At 53.1% G+C, this 11,644-nt stretch overlaps 1 protein-coding gene across 2 annotated transcripts in view; it reads right to left on the bottom strand.

Annotated features, from left to right (window-relative positions):
* Positions 1 to 547: 547 nt before the first annotated feature.
* The window catches only part of SYNDIG1 (synapse differentiation inducing 1), a 108,757-nt gene continuing 97,660 nt past the window's right edge, over positions 548 to 11,644 (bottom strand). For both annotated transcript variants that reach the window (XM_042229647.2, XM_027976372.2), the window contains exon 4: positions 548 to 1,700. In XM_042229647.2, coding sequence (XP_042085581.1) covers positions 1,542 to 1,700 — 159 coding nt within the window. In that variant the 3' untranslated portion in view covers positions 548 to 1,541. The remainder of the gene's footprint in view (positions 1,701 to 11,644) is intronic.

Below are 11,644 nucleotides of genomic sequence, written 5' to 3'. Positions count from 1 at the left end.
TCCTGACTCAGGGATCGAACCTGTGTCTCCCGCACTGCAGGCAGATTCTTTACCATTAAGCCACCAGGAAGTGTTTAAGGTCGAAGAGAAGAGCAGCAGGTGAGGGGATCAAACCTGATCCCTTATCCTAGGACCGTGGTTCTTAATTTCCACTGCACCCTGAAATCACCAGGCTGCACCCCTGATCAATCACAGAAGATTCCTGCAGCTGGAACCCAGGAAGCAGGGCCGTCCTAAGTGCCGTGGGTGGAACCGCTGTCCTGGAGCGATGGCCTCTGCATGTGTTGAAGTCTCAGGATAAAAATATTTACGGACATGTTCATGCGGGAACCTCAGCACCTGGGGACACTGTGACCCCCCGGCACCCCCAGGACGCCCCACTGCTGCTCCTGGTGGCTCTGCAGTCACTTTAACAACAAGGAAAAAGCTTCAGTGAAACCCAAGGATTGATATTAATCAGAAAGAAAAGGTCTAAGCAAAAAAAAACCCCAAAAACCTAGAAGATAATTTTTGTTAAATAATGAACACTCGTGAAACAGCCATGAAATGGTATTAAAATGTCTGTGATTACTTATTTCTCAGCATTCATCTGATAACTGAAGCAGCAGGAAGCAATAGTTGCACTTAAAAAAATGACAAGAAAATAGCTATTCATTTAGTCGTGTCCTCAGTAAGATCACTAGTGTCACTGTCGTCACCAAGGTGTCAGCAGGTGGGGAGAAGCATACCCCGGGGTGTCCGCGGCTCCTGGGCCTGGAGTTCCTGGAGCAAACCTGGGTCTTCCAGGGAGAAGTCTGGACAGGGGCCGGCCTGCCCCTGGCCCCAGATCAACGAGGACCCCAGGACTGCATATTGCTGCATGGTGGCTGCGGAGGTGGGACGTGTTCCAGAGGAGGCCTGACATTCCTCGGCCAGGGACAGCGTGGAGGGAGTGATGTTCTGGGCCTGGGGGCGATTCTGGATTTGCATTCTCAGGGCTGGGCTCATCTGAAGACCCGTGACTGCTGGGGGTCCTTCCAGCAGCTGCTCTGTCTCTCCCCCTACCTGGCCTATTTCCTTCCCGCAGGAAAGGTGCTTGGACAGAGGGGGCGGTGCTGCCAGTGGAGTCAGGCAGGGCCACCGGCAGAAGAGCATGCGTCCCCCGCCCTCTTCCTGTTGCACCATATTCCAAAATAAATAAATAAATGAACACATGTTCCTGTTTGTCTGTTGCTAATGCTCTGGCATTCTGGGCACTGGCCATTAATCCACCAGGATCCATGCGGAGACAGCCTTGAGGGTCAGGATCTTCGGAGCATCCACTGGGAATGGGTCAGCGGTGCCCCATTTGTCCCAAGCTCTACACAGTGCTGTGAAAACGATATGAAAGGGTGAAAACAAAGGGAATCCATAAATCCCAGGGCTTCGTGGCGTCATTGGCTATGACTTACACTGTAACAGCCTCACACAGGTGTATCTCCACCTGTGTGTCCACCCTGGCCAGCCTTGCTCCTCTGTGCCCGCACACGACTGGCCCAGGCTCCTCGTGCGCCCGGGGAAGCTCATAGGTGGTTGCTCTTGGAGAGGTAGGCGATGAGGGCCACGGCCACGCCCACGTAGATGCCGGTCCCTATGGTGATGGAGAGCACAGCCAGGAAGAGGGCCCGCCGGGAGCTGGTGCTGGCCTGGTGGAAGTCCCCCTTGGCCACAGCTTTGTTCGTCTGCAGAGGGAGGAGGGAGAAGAGAAAGGGAGCCAAGATGAGCGAGGGGAACAGAGAGGGGACTGGCTGATGGGAGGCCATGAGTGCTCCCAGCCTATGGGAGGGGAGGCAGAGGTGCTGTCACTCACCACCGTCCCCTCTCCCCCTCACCTCTGCCCTGCAAGGCAGGCAAAGCTTAAGAGAAAGAAAGCGAAGCCCCAGGGATGTCCAGACCGGCAGTGGTCAGCTGAGCACCAGCCACTGGAGTCCTGGGTCTCGGGCACCAGGGTGGAGGGTGGGGACGTTACAAGTTGGTGCCTCCTTCTGCCCAGTAGACACTCGAATGATAGTTCTACAGGGTGTTCACACTCACCTCCTCTAGTCCTTACAGCATAGGGGCCCACAGGGAAGGAAACTGTAGTTCTTATACCTGGAGAGGAACCTGCCATCTAAGCTTGTCCAGTCCACTGAGGACACTGAGACTTCATTCCTCAGCCAGTGGCTGAGGATCTGTGTGCCCCACGTCCCCTTCCCGCCATGGAGGGGGTGGTAAATTCACCTACTGGAGAAATGACTCTGGGTGAGACCAACACCTCTATTTCTGGTCACCCAGTTGCACAACGACACGCTGGTTTCACTAGGTTCCCGATCTGTGGGGTCATGAGTTGGAGGGGAGCATGGAGGCTTTGGATGTCGTGTTGGATTTGATGCTTTGTGGGGTGCCCACCTCCCCACCGCCAGCCCCGTCCTCCTTGTCCCCTTGACAAGGGAGGCACTGGGCTGTGGGGACTGTACGTGATTCAACTGTGACATCATGGAGGGCCAGCTCTCTGAGTGATGGCAGGTGAGGGTGGAGGCCCCCCAGGGCGGGTGCCCCTGGAGCCCCAGGGGATGGCCAGGAGGGCTGACCCCAGGCAGGGGGCAGGGGTGTTCTCATCAAGGCAAAGGTGGAGCCTGCTCCCCAGGTGGGACATCTCGACTCCCTCAGGACCCATCTCCAGAGACCGGCCTCTTACCAGATCCCACTTCTGTGTGTGTTACATGTACGTCTACATTTTGTGGGCAGGATGGGAGGTGGCACACTGTTTACTCAAACAGCAAACTTGATGTGGTCAGAGGGCAGACTCAGAGGTCACTAGGAAATGGCTTTCTGCCCTCTGTGGTCCTCCCGCACCCACTCAGTGAGATGTCGGCTGGAAAAGGGACTCCTTATTTCTCTAACTTCTGGTTCTTGAGTTTTTATGTCTTCTTTCTCAATCTGGGGTCTTGGAAGTGGGCCTGGGGACTCCCTGTGGGTGATCTTTGATGAAGTGGAGTGAAGGCAACACAGTGGGAAGCTGCCAGGACAAGAGTGACCCTCTCGGGACTCTTGGTGGCAAGCCATCCCTGCTGGCATGTCTCACCCCTAAGGGGAAGACCCCACGGGGGCAGGCAGGGGTGGGGACAGACCACTGTCCCAAGAATGGCTCAGGTTTGCCCCACAGAGTACATCATAAAAGAACAGAGATACATGCCACCCCCAGAATGGCTCCAAGGGAAAGAGACAGCGGAAACCCACACTCTCATTTGATCCTGTTGAAAGTGTGAATTCCTGTAGATGGAGAAGAAAACAGATGAGAAGTTGAGCCTATTGTCATTAAATTGATTAAGGAGGAGTAGGCTTGTGGGCTGATTAGACTACTTGGGAAATGGAGCACTTGTTATAGCTGGATGTATAGACACACGCACGACACAGGTGTTACCCGCTCCTCTGCTGTCCCCGGCAAGCGCTCAAGGGAAATGATGCATTTGTGCACCAAAGACACCTTCAAGAATGTCTGTAGCCACACCGACTGTTGTAGCCCTGACCTGGAAGTCATCCCAACATCCAACCACAGCCGAAGAATAGATAGCAATGGTACCTGATGCAGTGGGCTTCCTAGGCGGCTCAGTGGTAAAGAAATCTGCCTGCCAAGGCAGGGGAGCTCTGTTGTGATGGAGGCGCTTAAGTCTGTGCCACCAAGCCTGGTGGCCACAGTGATGGAGGTGGTTAAGTTTGCGCCACCCAGCCTGGTGGCCACAAGTCACCTGTAGCTTCAGAGCAGTGGGGTTGTGGTGAGTGTGACTGTGAGTTTTTAATATCATCTGATTTAAATTAATTAAAATGTAAATAGCCAAACGTTAGAGGCCACCATGTTGGGTAGCAGACACCCAGAAGAAATGAGCAGAGGGTCCCACGGGGAGCAGGGAGGAGAGGAAGCTCAAAGGAAGGGGGCAGGATGAACCCAAAGGAGGTGGAAACCCCGGAGGGTTGGTTCAGGCATCAGTGCTGGGGAGCTGTGGTGGGGGGTGTCCCGCAACCAGAAACTGTTCCACATACACACCTGCCTCTGCATTTACCTGTGAATTTGTTTTGGTGGCTCAGTGTCAGGCGGAGATAATGAAACAGAGGCAAGATAAAGGAGGCTGGGGTGACCCTGTGAGGGGGGAAGGCCCATGAAATCTGCAGATGATGGGAGCCTTAGGACTGGGGCATGGAATGAGCATCCCGGCCGAGGCCCAATGGCCTTGCTCCCAGATGGAATCTCTCAGGGGCTGATGCTGGTCTCCAGGTCTCGTGACACGTGGCAAAGCCCAGAGCTCCATCCCTGCTGGGGGATACCTCCCCCGAGCCCCCTACCCCTGGGAGACGATGCTCCCAGGGTCTGGCACTGGACTGATTTTCCCACAAGCTTTTGCCAGAGTCCTCATTTCCTTTGGCTAAGAAATATCTACTGTTGTTTGAGGTTCAGGAAAAACATGACTTTCTCTGCAATATATCCCTGCTTTGGTTTTCTTTCTTTCTTTTTTTGATCACATGGGTTGGGGGATCTTAGCTCCACGACCAGGGATCAAACCTGGGCCCTGGCAACGAAAGCATGGAGTCCTAAGCGCTGGACCACCAAGAAGTTCCCATTGCTTTATTTTTCTTATGGTATTTTGTATTTTTATTATTAATGTTATTTCTATGGTCTCTTATTTTAGGGGCAAGAACCGCTGAGGTTGGATGAGTCCACATCCACGTGGCTCTCTGCTTGGGTTGAGGGGCCGGGTCCAGGCACAGCTGGGGCAGACTGGGCAGGACACAAGGCTGGTGCCAGACTCCCACCTCCAAGGAGCGCAAGGGACACACTCTCTGCCTCCCAACCACCTCTCTGGAAATTTAGAGAACGCTGGGCACTTTATGGCTCATTTTTCCTCTAGCGCCATATCTGTTGGGCTGGATTACATTTCCTTGCATTATCGCAAAGCTGATTTCCTTTCTTTATTACTGTCTCCTGCTCGCTGTGCGCCAACGGGCACTTGGAGCTGTGTGGGGGGAGGAGGTGATTGTGTGGCGGTTTAACAGGCTCCTTTGGGGAGGGTGACCCTCTGCGGCCGCATCTCACTCAGCCCCACACACGCATTTCTTATGTGTGTTCAGCTCCACGTGCATTGCTGTGACCCTTCTCTCCTGCTTTTATTTATTTTTAATTAAAGGATAATTGCTTTACAGTATTGTGTTGGTGTCTGCCCTTCCTCAACCTGAGTCAGCCGTAGGTAGACATATGTCCCCTCCCTCTTGAACCTCCCTCCCTCCTCCCTCCCCATCCCACCCCTCTAGATTGCCACAGAGCTCGGGTTTGAATTCCCTGAGTCATACAGCAGATTCCCATGGGCTATCTATTTTACATAGGGTAATGTCTGTTTCCATGTTACTTTCTCCATATATCCATATAAAGCAACTTTTCTATTTTAACCCATTAAGAAAAATAAACCTTGCTAGTTAGGTCTGAATGGCAGACAGATCAGCCATGAAACAAATGTATCCCCTATGAATGAATGAAACCTGATGGGAACATAGCTCCCCTGCCCACCGCAAGGCTGCTCCCCAATCTGGCCTTGGCTTGGGTCACAGATGGAAACCAGGCCTTAGGACCAGTGCGTGGAGTGGGCATCCTGACCGGGGCCCACTGGCCTTGCTCACAGATGGGACCTCTCAGGGGCTGACGCTGTGTTCCACGTCTCAGTGACACGTGGCAAAGCCCAGAGCTCCATTCCTGCTGGGGGACACCTCCCCCGATCCCCCTACCCCTGGGAGACGATGCTCCCAGGGTCTGGCACTGGACTGAATTTCCCACAAGCTTTTGCCAAAGGAGGGGCTTCCTATGGTGGCATCTGTCAGGAAGGTCATTTTGTAGGGAACACGACAAAAGCATCAGCAGGAGCAGCGGCCCCTGTGCCGTCTTGTGTGGACGCCTGAGTGGCCTTGTCTCCATCCTCCATCCTTCAGGTGAGCTTGGAGGAGTCCCAGACCTCATGGCTCCTGAGAGGCAACCCCCTCCCTGTGCTGCTCCTCCCTCCCCGTAGGCCTCTCCCGTGCTGATCACGGGGCCCTGCTGGACAGAAGCCCGCCTTGGTTTTCCCTGGTGAAGAATCATTATGAACTCGTGCTTAGCTTAATATAGGCACAGATGGATACATACAAAAATAATTTTACAAATAGGCTATTTCTATATACAAAGATGCTGTTGCTGTTCAGTCAATAAGTTGTGTCCAACTCTTTTGTGACCCCATAGACTGCAGCCTGCCAGGCTCCTCTGTCCATGGGATTTCCCAGGCAAGAATAATGGAGTCGGTTGCCATTTCCTTCTCCAGGGGTAGACACGTGTATTTCTACATATAGAACTAATAACATGTGAGTATACACATGTGTATTTCCTATTTCCTAGCTCTGTTACCAAGAAAATCCAGAACCAATGACACCTCAGTAGCAACAAACACACCCAGTGCCTAGATTGCGGTTTCTAAAACCATTTTTCCAAGAGAAGGGACTAGACCTCTATGGGGAAGTGGCTGATTTTACAACTTGGGCAGGAAATATATGAGATGAGGCTGGGTGGCATTTTAGAGTACAGAAAAGGAAAAATACTTCAAGATCAAAAGGAGAGGGGCATGTCAGGGGGACATAGGAAATTCTCCTAATGGCCAAGGGACAAAACATTGGGTTGGCTGAAAAGTTCACTTGGGTTTTTCCGTAAGGTAGTATGGAAAACCCAAACGAACTTTTTGGCCAACCCAATAATATTCAGTTCAGTTCAGTTCAGTCGCTCAGTCATGTCTGACTTTGCAACCCCATGAATCGCAGCACACCAGGCCTCCCTGTCCATCACTAGCTCCCGGAGTTCACTCAGACTCACGTCCATCGAGTCAGTGATGCCATCCAGCCATCTCATCCTCAGTCGTCCCCTTCTCCTCCTGCCCCTAATCCCTCCCAGCATCAGAGTCTTTTCCAATGAGTCAGCTCTTCGCATGAGGTGGCCAAAGTACTGGAGCTTCAGCTTGAGCATCATTCCTTCCAAAGAAATCCCAGGGCTGATCTCCTTCAGAATGGATTGGTTGGATCTCCTTGCAGTCCAAGGGACTCTCAAAAGTCTTCTCCAACACCACAGTTCAAAACCATCAATTCTTCGGTGCTCAACCTTCTTCACAGTCCAACTCTCTGGATTATAAGTCAAAGTGTAAAATAAACATCCCTACTGATATTTGGTATGGATGTTTGATCTATACTGATAAATAAATGATTAGATGGATCAGTCCACTGGAGAGAAGAGACAAATCTTCCATACAGACAAATTCCAATTCATCTAGGTAGTTCCTCCACCTTCAGGGAAGTAAAGCACAAACCCCACCCGTGGACAGTGGGTGGCACAGTGACTTCCTAGGGCTGAGGATGAAACAGAGAGGGGAGGAAGAGTGACCTCGAGATGAAGAAACCCGACAATCACAACCCTGACCAGGTGACCAAGGTCAGCATCCTCAGCGACAGGTCATGTTGATGGGGGTACAGCCCTGACCTTCACCTCTGTGCTTCTCCTCCTCAAACCCGTAACCCCAGTCTAAGCAGGAGGAGAGCATCCAACAGCATCCCATGCTGTACCCAACCAGGGCTCCTTGCAACTGTCAGTCATCAGGAACAAGGGACACCTAAGACACGGTCACAGCCCAGAGGAACCCAAGGAGGTCTGACCACCCAGTGCTGGGTGGATCCTGGATGGGACCTTGTGGCAGAAAGAGAGCACCAGGCAGCTGCTAAGGTGATCTGGACAGGGTGCTTAGAGTACGATGATGTGGTAACACCGGTCATCACCTGGGACAGACGAGCCCCACGTGAGATGCTGACGAGGAAGCCGTCAGTTTTGCACCACCTCTATCCATTTCCTGCAGAGCTAAACTGGCCTGAGATAAGCCGTTCATTTAAAAGGCAGGGTATGGATGGGGCAGGTGAGAGGCCTGACAGGTGCACGTTCCCTGGGCTCCATCCCTGAGAGCCTGGGGGAGGCAGGGGGAGCTTGGGACAAACATACCTGCTCAAATCCAGCCCTGGTGGGTCTTGTTCAGCCCTTGAACTAGTTACTATTTCTCTGAGTATCATCATCACATATCCACTAGACAGGTGTTATAACTCTGCTTTAAACAATCCACTTTTGCATCTGCAGCCGGAGGTGAGGGCTACCAGCAGGGTCCTGAGGCCCTGGGGGCAAAGTCCTCGGCCATGGGAGGCGGGGCAGTTCTGCAGTCCCACTGGGATCACTGTTCCCTTGTAGAGCCTGTGTTCCCAAGGCAGGTCAGGAGGGTCTGTTTCTCAGCCCTTAGATGAATGCTGGCAATGGCTTCCACCTCTTGGTCATAGGAGGGGAAGGGAGGGCAGGTTCTGTCTTCTCACTCAGGAAGCCAACTCCCGCGAAGTCCCCTCTTCCTGGTGAGTGGTCGCACTGGGAGTCTGGTTCCACATCCAGCTCTTTGGCCAAGTCTTTTCACTGTGACCTGTGTTCACCTCTCCGCCCAGTCCGCAGCCTTCCCCATCTGCCTGGAGCAGGGCTCGCAGCCCCTTCCCCTCCTATGGGGTGGCTGGCTTGTCCCACTGCATCCTGGCCTCTCTGTCACAACCTGTCCCTCTTGGCCTGTCCTGGAGGTGCTCAGCTGGTGAGCCCTGCCCTGCTGGTTGCTGGATCTCTGGACAGTGCCTGCCGGGGGGACATGTGCTCGGTGTTTTGCTGGTTTGTTTTGTTTCTGGGACACCTGCTTCTCGTTCCCTTGATTTGAAACTTAGTGACTTGGTTGGTTGGAGAAGGAAATGGCAACCCACTCCAGTATTCTTGCCTGGAGAATCCCATGGATGGAGGAGCCTGGTGGGCTACAGTCCATGGGGTTGCAAAGAGTCGGACACTACTGAGCGACTTCACTTTGGTAAGCATTGGAGAAGACTCACCCTGTGGCCGGAGCCCACATTATGCTGGAGTTTTCTAGGTCAGTAAGAGGCTTCACAAAGAGGATCCAAGGGCCAGATGGGATCCCGAGGACAGACCTCTCTGAACTGGCAGGCTCACCTTACCCATCTCGCCAGCATTGCTGCTTGTCTCAGGGGAGAGATTGTTAGAGTGAAAGGAAGGGAGCGTTGGGGGGACTCCAGGAAAACCCTGCTCTGGGTAGAAGGGGTTTTATGTTGCCTTATATTTAACTGGTATCACGGACTTCCCTGATGGCTCAGATGGTAAAGAATCTGCCTGCAATGCAGGGGACCTGGGTTTGATCCCTGGGTAGGGAAGGAATTGGCAATCTACCCCAGTATTCTTGCCTGGAGAATCCCATGGACAGAGGAGCCTGGGGGGCTGCCGTCCATGGGGTCGCAAAGAGTTGGACACAACTGAGAGATGAACACAAACATGTGAGACACACAGACGCACTGTGTTCCGGGGCTGCGTTGTACCCATGGGTCTGTTCACTATGTATGTGGCAGACATGCTGTGTGTAGTGGGTGCTGGGCCCAGACCCCTTGGCAGGCCAGTGCCCCCTTTCAGCTGCAGGCATGGCCAGCATCTCTCAGGTGGCACTGGGAATGGCCTCAGTCCTGGTCCAGGGAAAAGCACCTTGAGACCCACCATGGCGCTTGGTAAAGTGGGCACGTCCTACTGAGCTTTGGGGCTCCATCTAGGATGATGAACTAGAAGTGAGTCAGCAAAGTATCTGGAAATACCCTCTCTGTAGGGACCCGCCCCGACATCTATGCCTGTGCCCCCAGGGGTCCTGAGCTTGCTGGTGCCCTGGACACCGTCAGATACTGGCCATGTGGGCAAACCTGGCCTCAACTGCACTCCAATGCATGCTGCCAGGGGCTCAGGCCAGCCCTGCCCTGGTCAGTCCTGCTTCATCATCCTCAAACTCAATAGCAGAGGAGCCCATCCTGTTCAAACTCTCACTAATGAACCAAACGTTGATTTCCACATTTACCATAATCCACTGGCTCTTTTTAGGTTCTTAGGAAATCTGTTCAATGAGAAAGGAAAAAATACTACTTTTCCCCTTATAATGAATAAAATTGCCTGACTCCTGGTCAGGGTATTTTGGGGTTACAGACAAAGGGATACTAGGGTGGCAGTGGGGTAGGGGCTGCGAGTTGGGTGGCAGAGCCTGGGGTCAGCAGGCACTGGTGGATCCACACAGAGGGGAAGGCCAAGAACTCGTGTTTGTATACAGGGCTGTGACATCTGCCCAGACCGAAGGAAAGATGTGCTGGGTTTGTCTGGAGGTGAACTCACCAGGCAGACCACTTCCAGGCCCGCCTCCTCAGCGAATATTTACAATGGAGAGGAGCTTGCTGCAGGCCCCCGAGCACACCATGTTCACATTAACCTTGGCCCATCCATCACTCCTGATTTCCTGGGGGATGAGGACCAGAGCAGAAATACGAAGAACCATCAGAAACGATGGGAAAGATGGTTCTGAGCTGTGGATGCCGATGGCAACTTCACTGACCAAGAAGAAAATAAGAAACTTCGCAAGAGCCACGGTGTACACTCTAGGACCTTCCAACACGCCATGGCTTCTTATGGGTTCATTCCAGAAGGGGGGAGGTGGTCGTGAACCCCTGTCTCTTGAAGCCCGGTCATCTCTCCCAGACCCTCATCCTCCCTCGGCTGCGGGAGACCTTCTTCCTGGAGGCACTGCTGTTTGCTGCCTTCTTTCCCCCAAACACTGGTGAAACTATCCGAAGGAAAGGGCAACGTTCTGCTGCTCTTCCCAGGTCACTCCAAATGTCAGTTTGAAGCTACCCACACTACATCTCAAGGGCTTCCCAGGTGGCTTAGTGGTAAGGAATCTGCCTGCCAAAGCAGGAGACTTGAGTTCGATCCCTGGGTTGGGAAGATCCCCTGGAGGAGGAAATGGCAACCCACTCCAGTATTCTTGCCTGGATAATCCATGGACAGAGGAGCCTGGAAGGCTACAGTCCAAGGGGTTGCAGAGTTGGACATGACAGAGAGGCTGAGTCCATTGCACACTACATCTCTTCCTGGGTTTCCAGCCTTCCTTGACTTCACATACACAGGACCCCAGGCCGGCCTTTAATTCTCAGCCTCACCCCCGTGGATGACATTCCCCAGTAAGCCTTCTCCCTACTCATCAGGAGCCTCAGCCATTGCCCTTCCAGATCTCGCTCACTGCTCCACCTTGCTGTCCTCCATCTCTGTGGAGTCTTATTCTTTGTTGCTCTTTATGGCTTTTCCCTTGAATTCGGTGTGTGTAGTGGTGAAATCACTGCAGCTGATTGCTTCGGAACCACCTACCTCCTGGTCAGGAGATTCCACAGCTCAGGGGTTCTAGAAGCAAGTGGGGGTAGGAGTGGTTCTAGGAGTAGGTGGTACTCAAAACTGGTCCTGAAGGCTCAGAACAAGGGGGATGATCCCCACTCATGGCCCCCATAAACACAGAGGCTGGGAAGAGGGGCCGTGTGGGGCTCCACAAGAAAGATGCTCCAACCCACCCAGACTCTAGGTTTACAGCTGGCGTTTGCTTCAGAAGAGCCCTGGCCACCCCCAAAAACTTCCCACAAGCCCTGGCAGCTGGGGTGAATTCCTCTCCTTATACCCCACAAGGGATTTTTCCATTGGAAGGGGGCTGAGCAGCTA

This window comes from Ovis aries, chromosome 13 (assembly GCF_016772045.2).
Source record: "Ovis aries strain OAR_USU_Benz2616 breed Rambouillet chromosome 13, ARS-UI_Ramb_v3.0, whole genome shotgun sequence".
Taxonomy (NCBI): Eukaryota; Metazoa; Chordata; class Mammalia; order Artiodactyla; family Bovidae; genus Ovis; species Ovis aries.
This window is presented reverse-complemented; position numbering and strand designations above follow the sequence as displayed.